We start from the raw sequence: 21,983 nt of genomic DNA on the forward strand, positions 1-21,983 counted from the left end.
GCTAAGCCATAAAACCCGCCCAAAATCTTATTATTTTAGATTTTCTTTTTAGATATTCCCCTTAAGCGAATCGTTTCACTTTCGTTTTCTTTCTCGTCGCCCATTATTTTCGCATTTGGATATCTTACGTCTGACTTAATTAAACTATGGGACTTTTTAATATAAATTATAAATTATTCTTAATTTAAATTAAAATTATAATCTATGTGTTCTAGATTATATATAATGATATTAAACAAGAAAAAAAGAAAAAGAAGAAGAAAAGAAATAAGTCTGTGTAGTGTATTATGGCATGAAATTTTATAAAGTAATTATTTTGAATTTTAATTTTGTTATTTATTTTGCGATTTCAATGATATTTTATATAACTCTGTGAGCATGTCAATCGACTTCTAATAAAGTGGTAAGAAATTTTTTATTAAATTGACCAGAGTAGCGTTTAATTTTTCAAAATAACAGCTAATCAGTTATTTCGGATAATTATTTAACATCACCTGAAATTTTTGAGACCCATTGGTTCAGATTGGAACGTTATAAACGGTAATATAGTGCAAATCAAGAGCAAATTATCAGCATATGTTAATTGGAATTTTTTAAAAGACACTTTTCATTGTTCGCTTATCCCGACGACTGCATAGTCCGTAAGCAATCTCGATTTCGGATTTCATTGAGGATGCGTGTACTGTTCGATAAGTAATTGCCAGACTCTGACAAGTGCATATATGAAAAAAAAAAAAAAACTGAACCAAAATGAAGCGGTATTGAAGTGCCCGTATCTAACTATCTTTACCTAGAAGAGTGACAGGATCAAAAAAAAGCGAGACGAGGTAGTTAGTTTGTTTTTCTATCGTTCACAAGCTCTCTAAAAGCTATTTTCGGGCTTTTAAGAGCTTTTCATTACCTTCTTCGAACCTCTGTAAAACCCATTATACGGATGTGTACGTGATATGCTGTCTCTCCAATGCGTGAGTTTAAGTCTCTTTTAAGATTAAGATTAGATTTCATTTATTCCAGTTTTTTCTTAAGTTTAGGAAAACTTCTTAAGACCTTTTTTATTATACGGATAACGAGCAAGAAAATTTATCTTGGTTTATAGATGCTGCTTTAGTTGTTTCCTGCGACCGTTCGATGTGGCTTGTTTTCCATACCGATCTGCGTGTAAAAATTTCCAATGTTTTTGCTAAATGTGAAGCCAATAGCTTCACCTGTGTGACTTGGAAACTGTTTACCACAACAAACGGACAGATGAACTTGCCTAAATCGATTCAGAAGTTAATGCTAAGCTAGAATATATACATAGTCTAAGGAGTCTGTAATGTTTCGTACTTCATGTTTAGACAAAATGAATACACCCGCATCCTCCAGTAGTGAGTATTAAGGCAATAATTTTGCAAAATTTATTCGCTTTATAAGGAAGAACACAACGAGAATCGGACATGGTAGCCATATAAATGTAGGTTGAATCCTGTAAGAGGAGGTTGAATGATATCGTATACCACATCATTGTTATGGCATAGTCTGTCTTCAAGCCAGGAAATAGACCCTCTTAACTAATACAGGAGTGCTCGATTTATATTCTTTTCTTTCTTATGTTTATTTAGAAAAAACCAGTTTGTTATTATTATTATTAGGTGCTTGTGTAAATTATAATATTAATGAATTAATTATTAATTAAATTATTTACTCTATAGAAAATAATGTACGATGAAGGCAAGGTGAGGACTACCGGTTAATGCTCGTTTTTTCAAAAAGACAAAAAGTTAATTCATTAGAGAGAGAGAGAGAGAGAGAGAGAGAGAGAGAGAGAGAGAGAGAGAAATAGAAAGCGTAAAATTAAATCTGAATAATTTTGTTGGTATACTCTCAAGATTTCCATAGGTTTACCCGGTCTGAATGCCAATCTTCGACTTGTTGAAAGCTATAAGCAATCACAACCTAAATATTTAATTGCGGCAGACATGAGAAGCAGATTGGTGTGCTGCAAATCCCGCCAATGTTCTTGATTTGATTTCCTTGGCGTGAGTTGGATATAGTAGCTGACCTTGAATTAAGATTAACTTTAAAGTAGTGTGGATTGTAATACTAAAAATGCAAATATGTGCAAATAATGCAAATAATAACAATAATATAATTGTAGTATATACTGATAAAATAGAGTTAAAAGCACTTTTTTAAGCTAATATGCGGTTTGTTTTTTTCAGTAGTGACCACATGTTATCCATTCTTTTGATGCATTCTTTATTATATTATCGTAGCTGAATAAGCATACATAAGAAGTCTATGTCCAGCTTTGTCCTTTGAATGAAAAACGAGTTTAAAGAAAAATTATGTAAACAATTGTTTCGCCTCTCAAACTACCAACGACCAATGTACCAAGGGGCAGATGTTATTAAATCGGTACAAAATTTAATTTTGCCGGTTTTACCGGAATGTATATGTATATGTACATATATATATATATGTACATGCATACATACAATACAAATCAGTGATGAATTAATGATGCACATAAAAATCACGAACTGCTTTATGGTGCATATCTAAGGTTCATGAGAACTTGAAGGAAAACTATATGAAAAATGATAAGTAATTAGTAAAACAATAAATGTAAAATTCATTCGCTTTTACTTTGGATTATTAGCTGTATATAATGTATAACTGTTGAAATACAGGAATAGAAATCGTCCTTTCTACTTCTCAAATACAGTATGAAAATGTACATACATAATATATTACATAGATTTGGTAGCATTACAACCTGTGGATAATTGATTAATTTAAAGTCAACTGTTTGGTTGATCATTTTACTATACATACAAATACATATTCGTGTATATATATATATATATATCAGTAACGCATCACATTATTCTTAAATACTTTTAGGTTGATATATATAAAAAAAAAAAAAAAAACATATAATGAGTGCAAGTACTAGGCTTCTGTCTCATCATCAACGCCTGCTGCTAATTCTTCCGGTGAACGTAAATCGATGGCAAACTTTTGACGTGTCGGTGTTATTTTATCATTTTGAATTTCACCGTTCTCTCGAACACGTCGCGAATAATCCTGAAAAGCGGCTGCCAAAGCATAGGTCAATTTCCGAGCCATAGCACGGCTATCGCAAACGAAAGCATGCACTTCAAACGGATGCGAACAATGATCATCTTTGACTAAAATCATGGCAAATACCCGGGTATAGACTAGATCCTGTACACCATACGATATCGTATCGATAGGATAATTCCAATGATTAATGCTGGCTTTAGGTGAAATAATTTCCAAATTGACTCCGTCGACAGAAACTTTTAACTCGCAAATAGGTAAAGTCTTATTTGGCGGTAGATTTTTTGCAGCCCCTACCATTATGTCGACTGGGCGACGTGTATACTTAATCCCCCATAAACCACGTGCAACCTCCGAGCCAATGTATTTAACCTGTTTAATTAAAAATAAGAGCAAAAAAAATTTATTATAGGTAAATGAATGCGAGTTCATATAGAATGAAATTTTAATGATTACATGAATATATGAAACTAAAGTGAGATCAGTTTGTCAACGTTGACCCTATGTTCATTTCCGTTCATTCAACGGAAGTAATAATAAAATGAATATAAAAGTGGTGTTTATGCACGCATTAAATTTACTTGTAGCTCGTATTTATTTATTTATTTATTTATTTATTTTTTTTACAAGAAGTAACCAAGCATGACTTGGCAGAGTTATAGTTGAAGTAGTGAAAAATTCTCAAAATTAAAATTGAAAACTCTATCAGTTAAGGCAAGTGGGATATTAATAGAAAATTCTTCTCTTATATTTTTGCTTATGACATTACTTACTTTAAACGTTATTGGCAAATCGTTTATCGCTACTTGGGCATCGTTGCAATCGTCGATTTTATTGGAAGCCATTGTGATTTTACTAAATAAATTTCCTAAATTTTTTTACTGCTATTCGAAGAACGTTTAGCAAGTCTTTAGCTTTCGTGCCGGTTGACAAACATTAGGTTGGTGGCTTTCTCTTATGTAACTCTGAAAAGTTAAAAAAACAAAAAAAAAAACACATGTGACAAAAAGTACAAAAAGCACAATACATAAATAGTATTTTCTTAAGTGTCTTAGCGAAATGATAAACAACTTCGTTGCACCGCACCGTACCGTTCAAATCAAAATCGATACGAATTCAAAGAAAAGTGAAAGGCACAGACCTTCTTATATGAACAATTTATTTGTTAATATGTATCAAGAAGAAGAAAAAAGCCGGCTGAATATGAAAATGTATTATCAGAATGCTCTTTCGCTTCCTTCCTCGACAGATAACTTTTTAATAGCCAAAGCAACGAAATCTGCGACAGTCAGCCAACGAAAATGCAGGTGACTGGTGATTTTCCTCACAATCATCTCCTTGACGTCACCTGATGCAATTAGAGAAATTTGGTAATTTAAAAAAAAGAAGAACGAAAATTAGTTATGACCCGATGGCTCGTTAACTTAAGATAGTCACTTAATGTACACCGATCACACGCAAAATGCGAACGATCATGCATTTCTGCTTTAATTAATGTCATCTTTATATAAGAATAGAAAATTTCCGAATGAGGTAAATCATTCCAAAAACTCATCATTGTTGGTATATGACGTATTTCGAAAAGCTGGAATTTTTCAGATTCCTTTCTCTAATTTTCCATCAGAATTGTGCTATAGTGCATTAGTTTCTCGCCTCTGGCATCAGTTAACCCATATAATGTACAAAAGGACGTCAGGAGAGATTTAACAAAATTCCACGCTGTATTTGTAAAACCCAGCTTGCAGTCAGAGACCACGTATATATACATTATAAATATGCGCATGTATACATATATATACATACAAAAAATATGTATATATGATCCTTTCGCATGTGGTTGGCTTATCTGCAGATATAAAAGCTACTAAACACTGTTGAGAATCTCTCTCTCTTTCTCTCTCTCTATCTCTCTCTCCATGTCGCTATCTGCCATTATGTTCACTCTTTTGATAAGGTTGAAAATCTCATCTCATTATTATACTTAGAAATTCAATTTAAATTTCATCCAAATATTTTTAACAACATATTGGGTTTACAGCTGTGATTATCTTAAAAAGCGTCCATTAGAAAGGAAAGTAAAATTTTTGCAATTACGTTTACTTTCTTCATATACCATTCACGTGCCATATTGGTGGCGTTTGTTCGTAATCTATTTACATATATACATATATAAAAAAAAAAGAAAAAAAAAAAACCGATGCATAAACATGTTGCATTTAAACGGCCGAAATGCAAGTTTTGCCTAAAGGAGAAAATAATTTTTTTATATTTTTTTTTTTGTAATTTTGCAGAAATAAATTTATATAATAATTAACACTTTGCCAATTAATGATTTCTTTTGTTTTAAATTTATTTATTTATACATTTTTTTTTGATTGTTTTATAAACACTAAGAGAGCAGCTGAAGAATGTTCGTAGCGTTTGTAATTTTGAAAGGAACTAAGAAAAGGATTTCGTACGTGGAGTTGATTTGGCAAAATTCGCGTACACCTTTTGTTTGTTTATCTTGATACACATACACACACACACACACACAGTTTCAATTTGAAAGTGGAAAGAAGCCGCTTACAATAGTTGAGACAAATTTTGCGAAAAATTAAAGCATCTTACAATACAGCCTCGTATCATTCGTTAAGAGATTACGAACTGCATAAGATATCAATGTGAAATTCATTATAACTATATTTTTAATGAATGATTTTAATCTTTTCACTTGTGTGTGTGTATGCGTGGGTATGTGTGTATTCTATATAACACAAAGGTCAAATTTGAATGTTTACCTGTTGGTGATGAATACCTCAGCTTAATTCTAAGGAAACTACAACTTTTGTTGTTTTTTTTTTTTTACTTTTGCTTTTAATTAATTTTGATTCTTACGCATAAAATTTAAATTTAATTTCTTTTCATTTTGAAATTATATCATTTCTTTTTTTGTTTTTCTTCGCAAGCAAATTTATTTAATATGATGTTTTTTTTTTTTTTTTTTTTTTTTTTTTTTTATATATTTCTTGTAAATATATATGCGCATGTGCATGTAAACATTATGTTAACATACAATAAAATCACAAATGTCTATCTTAGCGAGCGATCCGACATTGCTGTTTTACACTACTCACTTATGAGGCAACTGCAAGTATTGTTTTCGTTGCTCTATAGCTTGCGCGCAGACGTAAAAGCTTATGCGAATGTTAACATGCCGTCACAGTTACCACGCTGATTACTACTGTGATGAATGAAGTTTTACTACAGGTTAAAAATAAAAAAAAAACAATAAAAAGAAAAATGATAGGAGAATATAAAAAAATAAAAAAAACAACAATACAAACAAAAAAAAATTGCTCTATTTAGCTGCGGGTATTTGCTAAGTTTTGATGTTATTATTGTTACTACACTCGGGCAACTAAAATGTAGGTTTTCGAAAATCCCCCAAACAAAGAGGGTATGCCAGAATATAATGCATATAATGCATAAGCGGGACATATATATATATATATATATATATACACACATATACATATATGTATATATGCATATATATATATATATACATATATGCATATACAAAGATATATAGGCAAACAATAGCATGTACATACATAATAGATGCCCATTCATGATCATGATGATAATGATTCAGTTTCACAATCGGAAATAAAATAATAATAAAATAAAACAATACTACAAGAAACTTTCATGTATATACATTTTTCAAAGCAAATCGCGAATACCCTACAGATAATTGATATTGTGCGTTAAGCAATTCGCAGCTTATTGGTGAAAATAGTTTAAAATAAAATGCAAGCACTTTTGTGATTTTACGATTCTTATTGAATTTGATGAGCGAATTAATGTCTTTTGATAATAAATTTTTGACACTCGATGAATCGTATTATCGACTAGATGTCGAACGTACATTTAGGTCGAAATGGGAAAAATGCATGAATATTTTCTTTTATTTTGTTTCCAAGTATTTTTCACGTTCTACATTGCTACAGTTGATCACACTTAAACAATGAGGACAAACTGTCAAAATGTTTTTTATTTATTTATTTTTTTTTTTATTTTTTTCTTTTATAATAATAAAGAAGTTATGTTTAGCTTAAGGCGAATCTTGCGTAGCGATTGAATTCCTTCCGCCATTCGCTGTGTGATCAGGAATTGCCTGAGTTTTATGTTTTACATGATCGTCACACCTAACGTCTATCCACATTGCAGTGAGCTTAAAAACTTGCCTTTTGAATTGCGATAATTTCCCAAATTTCTTCTTATCTCTTTTGATATTCTTCCGGCCATGAACTACAGATATGTAAAGAACAAAAATTTATTATTATCATTAGTTCAGATCGTTCGTATATTTACGAGATGGTGTGCACGATCATAAGGAACCGAAAACTTTTGAATTCGATATTCGTATGATGTCGATGAAAGCTGACGAAGTCGCAGAAAGCTCACGAAGTCATTGGACATTTTAACGTAAGGTAAGGCAGTGAAATGAAGTGAGTCAGGTTCCTTTTAACGAAAATCTCTTTTTATATATAATTTTTTGTGTTGTTTTTACAATTCCTTTGTATTACACGCGAGTTTTGTGTGTTTTTTTTTGATTGTTTTCACCATTTCTTTGTGTTACAAGCGCGATGATATATTTTATAAATTATATATAATAATAATAATAATAAAAAAAAAAAAAAAAAAATAAAGTACACAAACAAATAAAAATAATAATAATAAGAGATAAAAAAGTTAAGATAGTCTTTGCACACGTACTGCATGTTCACTTATTTGTTATTAAAAAGAAGCGGAGAAAAAAAGAAAAACTTTAATAACAACAACAGAGAATGAGTCAGAGAATATGACACTTTGTGGCAATGACGAGACTTATGGTTAATACATAGAATAAAGATGAGTGTGAGCACGAGACGCAATATATAATCATAATTTCTTTAATACACGACTCAATGTATATATAATCTCTTGCTGATAGACGATAAAGAGACAGACAAGTCCATAAGTAAATGATCATAAAGCATATAACGGTTGAGGAAAAAAAGGTACAAGTTATAAGTATTTATGTCAAATCGTGGTTAATTACAATATTTATATATAACGTAACATAATATCAGACGTTTAATAATTTCATTGGATAGCAAAAACCTTAATCACTTTTATTGAAGTTTCCCTTCAGTGCACATATTATATATTATGCCCATAGTTCATGGTGTTGTGTGCGAATTGAACTCAGATTGGTTTTTAGTGAAAGCCAACATTATATGGATGTGGTTTGTATGCTCACACCACCTCTTAAATTGGAAAATGGGATTTGAAAATCTTTTCTTTTTTTTTTAATAAGATATCACTTATCATTTAAAGTTCAATCATGTTTTAATTGCTTAATTACTATCTACTAATTTGTTTACTTTCTTGTTTAATATTATTATACTTTAAATGGATATTTTTTATTTATTTTTTTATTATTATTATTATTATTTCTTTTTTTTAATGTAGTACTCTTCGAAATGCATGCAGGAAAAGTGATAAGGTAGGTTACGCGGTCTGCCAACATATTAGGTTTATTATGACGTTTGCAACGTTTCAAAATATTCAGTGAGTTCACATTTTCCGAATGAATGAGTTCATGCGCCAGCCTATTGGCTGGCTACTTCAGCCGTTTATCAATTCAATCGTATGTCGATTTGTTCGTCTGTACATATCTCTGAGTATACCATGTGCGTAAATCTAACCGTTGTCCTTTCCATATAACCATATCAATATATGGATCTTTGAAATTACGTTTCATATATCAAGCTTGTATACGGTTGTATGATGTACTTTTGAATATAATTAAACATAAAATACAAATCTCGATATTGAGTATACGTCGACCGTAATTTGATTATGTTCAACTACTGCTACACTCAATGAGTCTTATAGTGGACATCGGTGTAAATTTGTGTGAATTATTCATCAAATGCTTGCAAATGTTTTAGGAAATGTTATTACGGGTATAAGCGAATGTGAATATTACTTAAGGTGAATAGGCGTAAAAGACCACCAGCTTGACCACCACTGTGATGGTTGTATTTTTCTTTTATGTTCCCATCTTTCTCTGTTTCCTTTTGTTTCAAATTTTTGTTTCTTTTCAGAAAAACAACAGATTGAAACAACAATGGCATGAACGGATTCCGCTTGTAATCCGCTTCCGGATTACCGGACAAATGATGACAAACATTCTGAAAATCTTTAAAAACAGTGAATAATTAATAAATGCGGATCACTAATAATGCTCTCATCAATGGCTATAGTAAGTATTCTTTTCACTCTTTGCGTTTCATGCGTGGAAGAACATTGAAAATTTTAATTGAAATTTGTATGAAACGATCATGATGTTTATTGTGCCCATGTGTATGAAGCGTTCATTATGGAACTTTGATAAAAAAAAAAAAAAAAAAAAAAAACAACAAATAATTTATTATAATTATTATTATGATTATTATAATTAATTTAGCCAGAGAAATAAATTCCAAGACCAAAGGCTTAAAGCACAAACATCTAAAGGCTATCGGTTTTATTGCAGACTCTATCACAAATAAATAAAATTTGTATTATGAAGAGATTATTGTTTTCATTTCATCGCTATAACTAGTAGGATATGAAAAGTTGAAATGCCAATGCCAATGAAACTGGAACAAATGTCGCGACATTACGTTCGAAAGAAGCAAACATAAATAGAACATGCATCAAAGATAATTCTCTTCTTTTTTTTTTTTTTTCATTCTTTATAAATTTTAAACAAGAAGAAGATTGAAGAAGTGAAAATAAATGAAAGATTTCTTATATAATTGTTGAGATGATTTGTCCGTTTGTTCGTCTGTTTCCTGTTAGTATTCCGTGAAACTATGAAAACGATGATAGAAATTTCCAACGCTTTTTTTTTATTTATTTTTTTTAAGGCAATTGAAGAGAGTAAGTTTTTGGACAATCTACTAAGCTATGTTCAAACATGTCGTATATTGAAGTAATCTGCCGATCTGTAATGAGCCGATTCGTCGATTAACCCGTTTATAGTATATAATAAAACATATTATTATTTTCGATGCTTTTTTCTAATTTGAGGTGACACACGTATGCGACACATGGACTACAACATTCAATTTTTATTTGTAGCTTAACGTCACATATTTGTTTCCAACATGTTCCATCTTGGATGGACGTTTTTTTTTTTTGCCCCAGTGAGCAAACCATATGTTTGGCCGAAATTTGGTATGTGTAGAGATGTGTTTAGCGACTCGAAAAGGAGTCGAATTTTATAGATACTTTCGTTGCATGCCGAGCACCTAGACCTGATATGCTACGTACTGAAGAATTATTTAAATTTTCGACTTCAATTCGATACGAAATTACATGGCATAGCGGAATTAGCCCCCAAAGGATCATTTATTTGTATTAAATATATCTGTTTAGTGCACGTATATTTTGACTTATATACGCCTATATATTTAATGTATATTTCCAGGAGTACATTTAGTTTAGTCATGATTGAGCTCAACATTTTCTTTTTTTTGATTATTAACTTTTTCCGCATATTTGATGGTAGAGGGAAAGCAATTTTTAAAACAAAAAAAAAAATGCATGAAAAATTTTTTGAAAATAAAATTAGTTAACTAATTAGATTTCCTATGTACCGTTACGTAAAACTCTCTTCTTATTAGGTGCTATTTCCAATACTCCCTGTGTAAGCCTCGTGCCACTGGATTATAAATAGTTTAACGGATTATTTACAAAATTGGTAGGGTTGCTTACAAAAAATTATATAGAAAGAAACTTCTCTATGGCAATTAGAGATCACATATCACATATCATAAAACAACTCAGTTGGTTTGCTTTTTATAAACCTTTCGAAACAAGTCGAGAACGCCATGTTTTGTTTGTACTGGAATTATTCCACATTTTGTTAAATTTTTCTTAACAAGCCAACTGTTATTAATTCGCACCTATATAACGCGTCATTATTCCATGAAGGAGTGACAATCATTATTTGCTTGCGTTAGGCAGTTTTTTATGTGAATCCATTTCGCCAATTACAAAATATTCATAACTATATTTAATGGTAATCTTTAATGATGAGCACAAAGATATCCGCCTAAGATTATGTTTATATTGTTACATATAAATGTATACATAGTTTGGAGATTGTACGCGTGCGTGTAGAAAATATGTACATCTTATTTATAGGGGGAAATGTATTAAAGAAAAGAGTTTTTCAACTTTCAAGTTAACCAAGTCTTGCTCTTTCTTATATACGTATATACGAGTGTGTGCAATTCAATGAAAATGAAGTGTTCATTTCTCTCATATGTGATTATTCAACGCAAGGGAAATTTATGTAATAAACAGATCAGAGATACGAAAGAAAACGTTATTCGGTTTGGGGCGCATTATGGACATCCATCATTTTAAACGGTTCGGTTCCTTAAGAGCGTTTAAAGTAAATTTCGGATCCTGTAAGTCATAAATTCTTGCTATAAACGATGACTTAAACAATTCGAATTTCTTATATCGGCTAAGAATGTTACCCTATTTAAGAAAAAATTTGGCGTAAAACGATATAAAGTTCCGAATATAGCACGAGTAAGGCTTATTGCATTGTACATGTAACGCGTAATTGACATTTAAAAGTGATGCCGTAATGAAAGCATTATCCCTGTATTTGCATACATTCAGATATTCATATAAATATATTCATATATTCCTATTATTAGACAATCATATGTTCAAACATTCATCATGCGTGCCATACATTTATATATTCATATTTTCATACATTCATATGCATATACCTGCATATTTTCATATATTCATAAATTGTTGCATCTAAACGTTCATAGATTTATACATTTTTATATTTATACATTCATATATTCATACGTTCATGTTCACAGGTTAATAAAAGCATTCATTCATGATGCACTCATGCGTTCATGGATAGATTTACATATTCATATATTCATAGTTTTACATATTCACATATTCACTTATTCATATATTCACATATTCACTTATTCATATATTCACATATTCATATATTCATAGTTTTACATATTCATATATTCATAATTTTAGATTTTCATATGTTTCTATGTAATCAGGTACTTGTATATTAATGTAATGTATTTCTATAACAATATATTCATATATTGAAATATTGAGCATGCATATTATATATACATATTTATATATGAATTTATATTTCTACATTCATATATTCATACATATATACATTGATAATATTCACACATTAATAGAGACTTTCATTCGTATACTCATACATTGACGTACTCGTGCATTTACGGATTCATATATTCATCCGTTCATATGTTCACGCGTTCGTTCACTCATGTAATTCCCTATTCATATAGTCATACATTCATATATTCCTACAGTCATATATTGATGACAGACGGGATTGAAGACTTTATGACAGACTTTTATCAAGTATCAGTTCAGTTTGTAATACTCTGATGTCATCGTTGTACATTCGTATAGAGTTTGATTTTACTGAATGGTTGGAGCATGATTTTAAAGAATTTCTATGCAATTTTTTATACGCAATATATGGCAAACAACATGATGAAGTTAACATGTTCACCGATATATGAGCCATAATGTGCAAACATTATTTGTTTATATAAGCGGTATATTGAAGTTATCTATGTCCGCTTCCTAGTTACCGCACACCAGATATTTATTTTATGTTTCTTTTTTATATGCTACCAAAGATAATATTTATCAAGTGCTTTTCTTTCGAGATTTATATAATTATTGTTATAATATTATATCAAATAGGAAAAAAATTTGTATTAAACTTACAAAATTTACTTTCAAGATGTGTCAGTAGAAGACTTAATACTCGAATCTAAAGCAAAAGATTTGTGGTCGTGGTGATGGATAATGCAAAGTTATATTAAATTATGTCTACCTTTGTACGCCCGCTACAGCACAATTACTTTAAGATCTATCAATTTTAAATGACTTTAGATTTCGTAACGACTTAGTAACCATTCATATCTTCATCTCTTATAAGAACATTCATAATAACGGAAAAATTATGATTAACAGTTGTTAGAGTGACGGAAGATATTGACTTGGTACAATTATTTACTGACACCATATCAATCGCGTAATTTAAATAAAATTCACATATACCCCTCAATTCTCTTAAGCACAATGCTTTCCAATTTTTATATATTGCCGTAAGACAATGAGTATTCTGGATCTATCTGATTATCGAGTATAAGTTTTTTCCCTTGAATTTTGCTTCTACTTTGAAAATTTGCCACAAGTCACATCTACGCAAGCTAAAGTCATTTGGTAGAAATTGTTTTGCTTAACTTTTATTACATTATAAGATAAGAGTATCTCAGTAAAACATCGATAAGAGTGTCATGCGTTCTCGAAACGAGAAAATGTGAGTTTACGAAAACCATATAAAACGCATATAAAATATATTCATAGCAACGGCTATGTGTATGTTATTTACGAGCGAAAACGTTTTGAAGAGAAGACGAAAACAGGCAACTCATCAGCTCGGACTATCCAATCACGTCAAACGAATATATACACAACGTTTTATGTATTCGTTATAGAACAAATCGTTGACAACTCAAATACGTACCTTAGAATTGGGAAAGGCTTCCGTTCTGACCGGTCTGACCGTTAATTTTACTCTGGAATTGCTTGTACCAGTAAGGATAAAGTCTTTTGTGGGCGTATAAATAAATGTTGGTCATATATTTTTTAGAAAAGTTTTAGACGTTCCTCGTAAATGTTTGGTTCGCATTTCAAAGCAATTTTCTTTATAGATTAGGAAGCATAAAAGATTGAGTAACAATGGAAAACGTGCACGTTACATTTAGCCGTCAAAAAAAAGATGAATGAAAAGAGGAAAATTATAGCGTTCAATGGGATTGGTATTCAATATTTGCCATTGTTATATGCTACGTTCTCGAACGCTTATTTTCCTTTTCTTGCAGACACGTATATCGACATATGCAGACGCTCAAGCACAAGCGTTGCGTGTATACGCAGGCATGCAAGACTCGTTTTCGTTTATATCATTTACGTGGATGTTGTGATGTATGCTATCCTATACAAGACTTATACATTGCCTTGCACAGCATTATTCACTGATGTTTTCAAAACGTGAATGCTTGCATGATAGTGTGGTGTGAATGCCAGCCTAAATTCCTTCATTTTCCTTCAGCTTATTAAGGCATCTATCGAGTTTACGGATACCATCTCATATTCGAATATTCTAATAGAATCCTGCACTGATTAATCTTGAACTTTTTTCTTATTCGTTCTTTCAAAATTAAAAAATACACCTTCATACACTTTCATACTTCATATATTCAGTTCTTTCATTCTACAAAATGAATATGCAAGCATTATCAAAATTATTATTCATTTCATCTTCTTTCTGTTGGATTGACTTGTGATGTTTGACGAGCAATTATTAACGCTTTGGTATGGAAACAACAACTAACTGGAGCACGTTTTGGTTTTTCGGACTTTTTCGGACTCGCCCGAAGTGATATAAAGTAAACATGTGGATATCTGATAAAACAAAGAGAGAAATGTAAATTTCTTGAAATAATGACAAAACATCAATACATGGATAGATTTTTCATCTTCCATACGTTAAAGCGGCATTTTCGTCGCACTCTCTATTGAACACGCAGTACAAATGCACGCTCAATACAGGAGCCAGTTTACAGAACTCAATATTGAATATGTACTCGATACGACAGTCATTTATGTTTTGGTTTCGCTTTAGTCGCTTTATTTAGTACCTATCGTACATCTGATCATTTTCCGCCAACAAAAGCACATGTTCGTACTTCTATACTTTCTATTTATTTATTTATTTCTTTATTTTTTTCAATTTATTATTATTGTTGTTCTTGTATTTATATTAACTTTTTCGCTTATGGTTCCATTTTTTGCTTATGACATCACTTTCCGCTTTTGATTTTACTCTTTGGCCTACGAATCCTGTCGGCCAGTTCAGAACTCAAAGACCCCTATTCACTTGGCCATTGCGATAGCATATTTGATGTCATTCTCTTTGTCACGAATACGTGTTACAGGTCGATGTTGAAATTTTCACCAGCTTTTCTTCTACATCATACATACAAATTACAGTTTATATTTTATCGGTATTTTACGTTTGTGCGGGTGTATGTAATACCAAAAAAAATTTTGTTATTTTTTAGTAAAGTAGTAGTCGATCTGGAATCATTTTCTAAATCGATTCTAGCGTTTTTATCTATCTATCCATTTGATGTCTATATGTGCACACTCGCGTTTTATGCCCTGAGACCGGATAGGCTGTTCGCATGAAACCTACTTTGGAAAAATTGCCTTTTTTTATATTTCTCGAAAGAAATCGGCAAAAACTACTACCTGACCTATACAGGTGCTTACATGGTATTAATCCCGATATGTTAACAAATTTCAAGTTTTATCATTTTACGATAGAAATTGATTCAACAGAAATTAGTGAGCATATAAATCCACTGGAGTAAGCTTGAATCATATAGGTCTATTTGTTAGACCTCTTTCTAAATGAGCCTAGTTGTGAAAGTATGCCTTTATTACGGATAATTTTGGATATCTTTTCCGCGGATTTTTTAATAAAATTGAACGGTGGCTAAGTAAATAAGTAAAACTCGAGCTATTCAAAACTTAAAAGGGACTTGCATAACTTACACTTACACTGTTATGTAATGCTTAGAGATGTTATTTTCCGCCGTAGGGCAATCATAATTTTGTTCATTATGCTGTCGTACTCGTTACGTTTTCTCTTATAAAACACTGGCAACTTATCCAAACTACCCTGAAGCCTAAAGTCAAGTTTTTATCTTAACTAGTTAACTAGTCATGCATGATATTATATTTTGCCGACAAGAACGTCTATAAGCAAAATATATTTCAAATTTTTGATCATAGGGCTCGCAAGTAAGAAGAAGAAGAAGAAAACAAAAATATATTGTTACAAATTATTCAAAATAAGTAAAGTGCAGATATACATATGTAGAAAATGCTTTCCGGTGACCGGGACCATAATAATCAAAGCAACACAATGTTTTAATTAAGCACAAATTCATTCTTATTGTTTCTATACCGTACACCACTTATAGTGTAAGGCATATTAAATTTATGCAGATGCATGTGAAATACATAGAGAGATTAAGATAATCATTCTCGTACTATACCGATGGATTCATAATCACATTTCCTTCTTTCTTTCTCTATCCGTCTGATATTCGACCAATTTTCTGAATGTTGCAAGTGACGTGCTTTGATCCAACAACGAATCCTATTGAAAATTAAATTGCATTATACCATTTTTACGGTGACTCTCGCGATAAAACGCCTTCTTTTAAAGCAATCGTTACATGAAGAAATTCGAAATTCTCAGAATTTCTGGACAAAGTTCGCCGATTAATAGTACTTCAGTCTATTAAGTTTCTGTCAAGCATTTGGATCGAAGGGAACAATATTTTTAATCTTCTTCTTCTTCTATGGCAAAAACATTCAAAAATTTACTGACGAACGCTGGAACGTGAAAAATATCACATTACTTGCAAATAAATGAAGACTTGTATTAAACGAAGCTATGCAGGGTATTTAATGATCGACTCTGTCCGCCTATAATGTTTGTACTTTTTTGTGCTTAATCAAATTCAAATTAATTTCACGCGGTAAAGCGAATGCATACAAATGGGTCAGTGAATAGTGTCAAACGTACAGTTAACTATCTAACTGACGATTTGGTTAGTTGGTTAACTTTTTCTTTAACGTTCAATTTCGTCACATTTATCGTCAGAATGCAGCTGTTTAGTTGTTGTTTGCTTTTCGTTGGTAAACTGTTGACTGCCTTTTCATTGCTAAGCATTACCTTTTTTTGTTAATTTGTCTTTTGGTGCTTTTTTTTATAATTTATTGTGGTCTTATTTTTACGCTTTGTAAGTAAATGTATACTCGAGGCACATAAGTTTTGTTACTCTGCTTACATAAGTGTCTTTCTAATTAGCGTGAGAATTGAAGTCAATTAAGTAATGTCCGTCTGTCCATCGGTTTTATCGTTTGCTTGGTTGCTTGCGTGCTAACGGAACTAAGAACCTATGAAAAGTTAAAACAGATAATTAGAACGCATAGATAAATACACATATACACGCTTATGCATAATGACTGTTCGTAACAATTTTTTTGATGCACAACGAATGCTGTTGCACTGTAAGCCGCAATTACACGTAAAATGGAAAGAAAAGTGTTCATACGATATATTTTCGTATGTAGTACATACCAATAGATAGATTAGATATGCAGATAGTGACTATAATGGGCTAGCTAACGATCGTCCCATAGCGGTGAAAGTCCTAAGTAAAAATACATTTTAATGCGTTACAAGTTTGAACTTCGGCTTTAGGTACATTATTCTTAATGCAAAACGACACACATACACGTACGTGCAGACGACTATGAACATATATTAGTGTTCACTCAGGTATGGAAACGTATGTAATGCATATGCGGTATGTAGTACCACGGTGCACAATGGTTCGTACCTTTGCATAGATATTTATTAAGTCAAAAATTTGCCAAAGAATGATTATAAAAGCGATCGAAAGATTGGCAAAGCGTCAAATAAGCCTAACACAATATATTGATATTTAATTTAGGTGACATATTATATATATATATATATATATATATATATATATAAAGCGTATATTATTGACTTATTTGTTTTATTTTAACGCTGAAACTATTCACGTACTTCTAACGTTATGGGTCACTTTACCCCACCCCCCAAAGATAGATGCAATTTGTCCATATATCTATTTTTTGGACTATTTTCGCCTATAACTTTCGATACCGTAAAGGTATAACCAAACATCTGCTACCTACGTGTGTTACGTTAAAATCGCCTGCATATTCAGGTAAAAAACACACATAACGATAAAATTTTAATTTTCTTTACTATTAATTTTTTATTTATTTGCAAGCGGATGGTGCTAAGATGCATTAGAATAAATTGGAAATAAGTTGGCATGAAAAGTTTGTCGTCAATTCTGAACGAAGTAATAACCGTACCTATTGTGTCCATTTTGGACTGGCGAATACTTAGCAAGCAAATTTTTACATATATCTTTACAGTATCGAAAGTTATAGATAAAACTATGGAGACAATTCGGCGTTGTTCCCGAAGTTGTTGCACTTTCAGTTTCCATATTACAGGCGTGCACCTAACAGTTCACGATCATTTTTTAACTTTGTATTACGGCAAAGTTCACGTTCCCAAGTCGCCGGTATCTCGAAAACTAGACCACGTAGGCAAAAACTGATTGTTAATATTTAAAGATGCTTTCACATAAATAAAAATCATCAAAAAATATTGTTTACATGGTTTACATGTTTTATGATCTATTTTTATTAAGGTCAAAAGTTCAAACAGATCATATTCACCCACGCGGTAGTTCTAGTGTTAAACCAAGTCAATATTTGTTTAGTTTTGTTATTTTAGAGGATACAACTGAGTGTACGTCACAGAGGATATCAGAGATCGACCAAATGCTTGTAATGCATAATGATATAGATCCGAGAGCAAAGATTCTTAGCATAAATAGTGAATGGAATCGATGTTGATATGGTCGACTATCCGAGTGGTGATTTATCCATCTGCCGAAATCGCGATTACGGTTCTACAGCTTTATCTGCGGAAATAAAACCGATGCCATATCATTGAGAACCTTCCATTTCCAGCATAATTTTTCCAAGTACTCCTTAATAAAGTTTCGATCTCACTGCTCAGTTAAGTTGGGCGAAGAGCTTACTTCGTCATTGTTAATAAACCATTTAAACGTAATGGTTGCGGGAAGAAGGTTGACGAAGGCCTAGGGGATAGTGAGCACGTCATATAATTCACGTTTATAGCTTGAGATTCTGCAATGAGCTGACAAATCGTATATTAATACGACTTTAGATTATCGCATATGATTTTTGTTAATACATCCAAATGAAATTAAATGAAAGCGTTTCCTTACTGAACTGAACAAATTTCAGATCATAAAAAAAGTTTTTTTTTTTTTTTTTAACATGAGAAGTTCACACCACACATGCATGATGTTATATATAAGTGTCAATAATCTGTTAAAATATAGCGAAGCACACTGTTTATGCACGTAGATATACATGTTCATAATATTACAGTCTCGTAACACAGCCGAATAAATATGAATACTTAGTATAGCCGATATATCCGCAAAAAAATATATACTTTTATGCGTTGCAAACGTTCTACACAACTTAATATATATTACATGAACGTATTCGTATCTTAACATAAATACTTGTAAGTTTTGTATGTATTGAAGTGATTTTTTTTTAAATAAATTTCTTTTCATATTTGTATTAAATTATTTATCTATTTTTTATGTACCTTAATGAGTACTATTTAGTCTTTTTGTTATTTATTTACATTTATTTATAATATTTTACAAAACTTTTCCGAGTATTGCTATTATTAACAGTGCTTTTCATTTTAAACGGTTTAATTTAACTCGACTCCATTTATGATACCGCGCACACCTGTTTAGTTCAGTAAAAAATGTTCAACTATTCCATAAAACTTTTTGTGTTTTCATTTATTTATCGTTATCGTAGTCGGCCGATTTTGTTTGCAAATGTAGTGAAAAGCTTCATGTACATATATATATATTACAAAACTTTAGTAGATAATAAGAAAATGCGCAAAATTTACATTAAAAATATATTTCTAAAGGAAATGATTTTGCATAACAATAATGATATATATGTAATATACTTAAGAGAGTGATATTTAACGGTTTGTTTAAAAATGTAACTTTTGTGTGTGTGTGTGTTTTAGAAATGCACAAACATGAAAACATAACATAACATATGAGCGCCTTCATTTATAAATGCCATTCAAACTGTAATTAAAGAAATAGGTCACGTTAAGATATCTCTTATCTTTTTTCGAAATTAAAGCCTGATATATTTCTGTTATTATGGTCGTTACATTGTGCAACACTGACGCCATATTTTCATAGAACGTTTGTAATCGAAATTATTTATAGCATATTTTATGGTAAAACAGGTGATGTTATTTAATATTGGAAAGCTAAACGAACATTGCAACGAATAAAAATGAAATCGGTTAAGAGATGGCTCTGTTTTTCATCTTACATTACATTACACATAACATTCTGTGAGCAAAACTTAATTTTCAAGACGACGAAGACTTTGTCAAATGCAATTTTTCTGATGTCTGATTACGTTGTTGAAAGTCAATATTTAGCTGAGCGTTTACACTTGTGCCCCGGTTCCGTAAAAATATGATCTATCCCGCTGTTTTTTTGTTACAGTTTAGCATTGGGGCAACTCCGTGCTCGGTTGAGTTTTTTTACATTACGATTTCGTTTACGTTTTCGTGTAATGAAAAGTGTCGTGAAAAATAGTATTAGCGGCGTGAAAATTAATGTGGCGAGAACGTTGAATTGTGCAAGGGGAGTGACAATAACCAATATCTACTTTCATTGTTTACATAACGACAGCCGCAAGCGGATCACTTTTATTTTAAAAACTCCTTATTAAAAATCCCAAACTCCTCTTCAGGCCTTTTAGTGATCATTCATAACTTGTTTAAGGTTTGAATCTATTTGTTGTTGATTTGCTGAATTGTAGAAGAAGAAGAAGAAAATGTATAAGATTTTCTAGAATAGGTTTATTTGATGATATATGAAAAAAATCCACACACAGGCGATTGATTCAGCCGAAAACTTTTTCATAGGACGGAATGCAACGTAAAGTGATCGAAAACTTCTCGCATCACGAGAAACTATTCGTATAAGAGAAATTATTCTGAATCATAAATGTATGTCAGGTGATGCTTTTGAGCAGGTACAAATGGCGCGATTTCAAAGAGCATCGCCGACAATGTTGTGTGCATAATATGCAATAGTAAGCAAGGAAGTGTGTAGTTTGTTTCGGTATTAAAAAAAAGTGTCGAATAAATTGCTAAGCATAATATCAAAAGATAAATTAATTAATAAATTATGGAATTTCGTTATCATATATTTTGCGAATTTTCATCATCAGTCATTTTTATTGAATGTGTATGTGTATGGGTATGTATGGATGTGTTGTATGTGTATAAATGTGTTTGTAAGGATTTTTTTAATCGGTCTCTCATGTAATAAGAATCAATTGCTGTTGTATTTATAACACTATGCACATACATATATACATGAGTTTATTGCTAGCTTACGTTAGCTTAAATTTATTAGTGGTATGATGCTTTCATCTTGGATTTTCTTTTTTACAATCGAAAAGGTTTTATGTGCGGTTCTCTGTTTAGATAGGTAAATTGTGACACTGGTCGTGTCTTGAAGCGAAAATTTGCGTGTAATACGTTAAAAAGTGTGATTGTATTGTATCGATAGTGATATTGTATTAACTTTACTTGATTTTATTTATTATGACAAATGAGTTTTAGTCCTTTAGTTACGCATTCGCTAGCATTATTATTAGTATTATTACTTACTGAGGCAAAGTAAGTTAGTAAATTATTTACGTCACATAGTAATTATAAATGCATATATTGGAGCGTAGTTTACTAACAAATAAAGAAGTACTTATCCTGTACGTATATATTTATTGATTATTTGATTCCTTCAATGGCAAACATTTTTTAACATTAACTAGTAATTATTGTTTATGTGTGGAAACTGGCATTTTCTCAATAAAAAGAAAACTCAGCTTTCACTAACAAACGGTTACACACTTATGTACGTTAGCGCTCCCTATAGGAAGGTATAAAGCAAATTGTAGCAACA

At 31.2% G+C, this 21,983-nt stretch overlaps 1 protein-coding gene across 4 annotated transcripts; it reads right to left on the reverse strand.

The window, feature by feature from the left end:
• Positions 1 to 1,914: 1,914 nt before the first annotated feature.
• Positions 1,915 to 19,719, reverse strand: LOC119631609. Of its 4 annotated transcripts, none has more exons than XM_038023983.1 (4): positions 19,568 to 19,719; positions 6,183 to 6,309; positions 3,840 to 4,031; positions 1,915 to 3,438 (listed from the first exon to the last, which is right to left on the reverse strand). In XM_038023983.1, the coding sequence occupies exons 3-4, from the start codon at positions 3,909 to 3,911 to the stop codon at positions 2,935 to 2,937; spliced, it is 576 nt and encodes a 191-aa protein (XP_037879911.1). In that variant the 5' UTR covers positions 3,912 to 4,031; positions 6,183 to 6,309; positions 19,568 to 19,719; the 3' UTR covers positions 1,915 to 2,934. The 4 variants fall into 4 exon arrangements, with proteins under 4 accessions (XP_037879911.1, XP_037879914.1, XP_037879912.1 ...); XM_038023986.1 differs by lacking the exon at positions 19,568 to 19,719 and adding an exon at positions 12,931 to 13,380; XM_038023984.1 differs by lacking the exon at positions 19,568 to 19,719 and adding an exon at positions 6,393 to 6,568.
• Positions 19,720 to 21,983: the final 2,264 nt, after the last annotated feature.

This window comes from Glossina fuscipes, unplaced genomic scaffold (genome assembly GCF_014805625.2).
Source record: "Glossina fuscipes isolate IAEA_lab_2018 unplaced genomic scaffold, Yale_Gfus_2 1, whole genome shotgun sequence".
NCBI classification, from domain to species: domain Eukaryota; kingdom Metazoa; phylum Arthropoda; class Insecta; order Diptera; family Glossinidae; genus Glossina; species Glossina fuscipes.

What these genes read in the sequence shown, in the direction of transcription:
- LOC119631609 (XM_038023983.1), bottom strand. Translation starts at nt 3,911, where the DNA reads ATGGCTTCCAATAAAATCGACGATTGCAACGATGCCCAAGTAGCGATA. An exon ending in ATTTGCCAATAACGTTTAAA is followed by an intron (nt 3,439 to 3,839) that starts GTAAGTAATGTC and finishes TTAATTAAACAG; the next exon opens with GTTAAATACATTGGCTCGGA.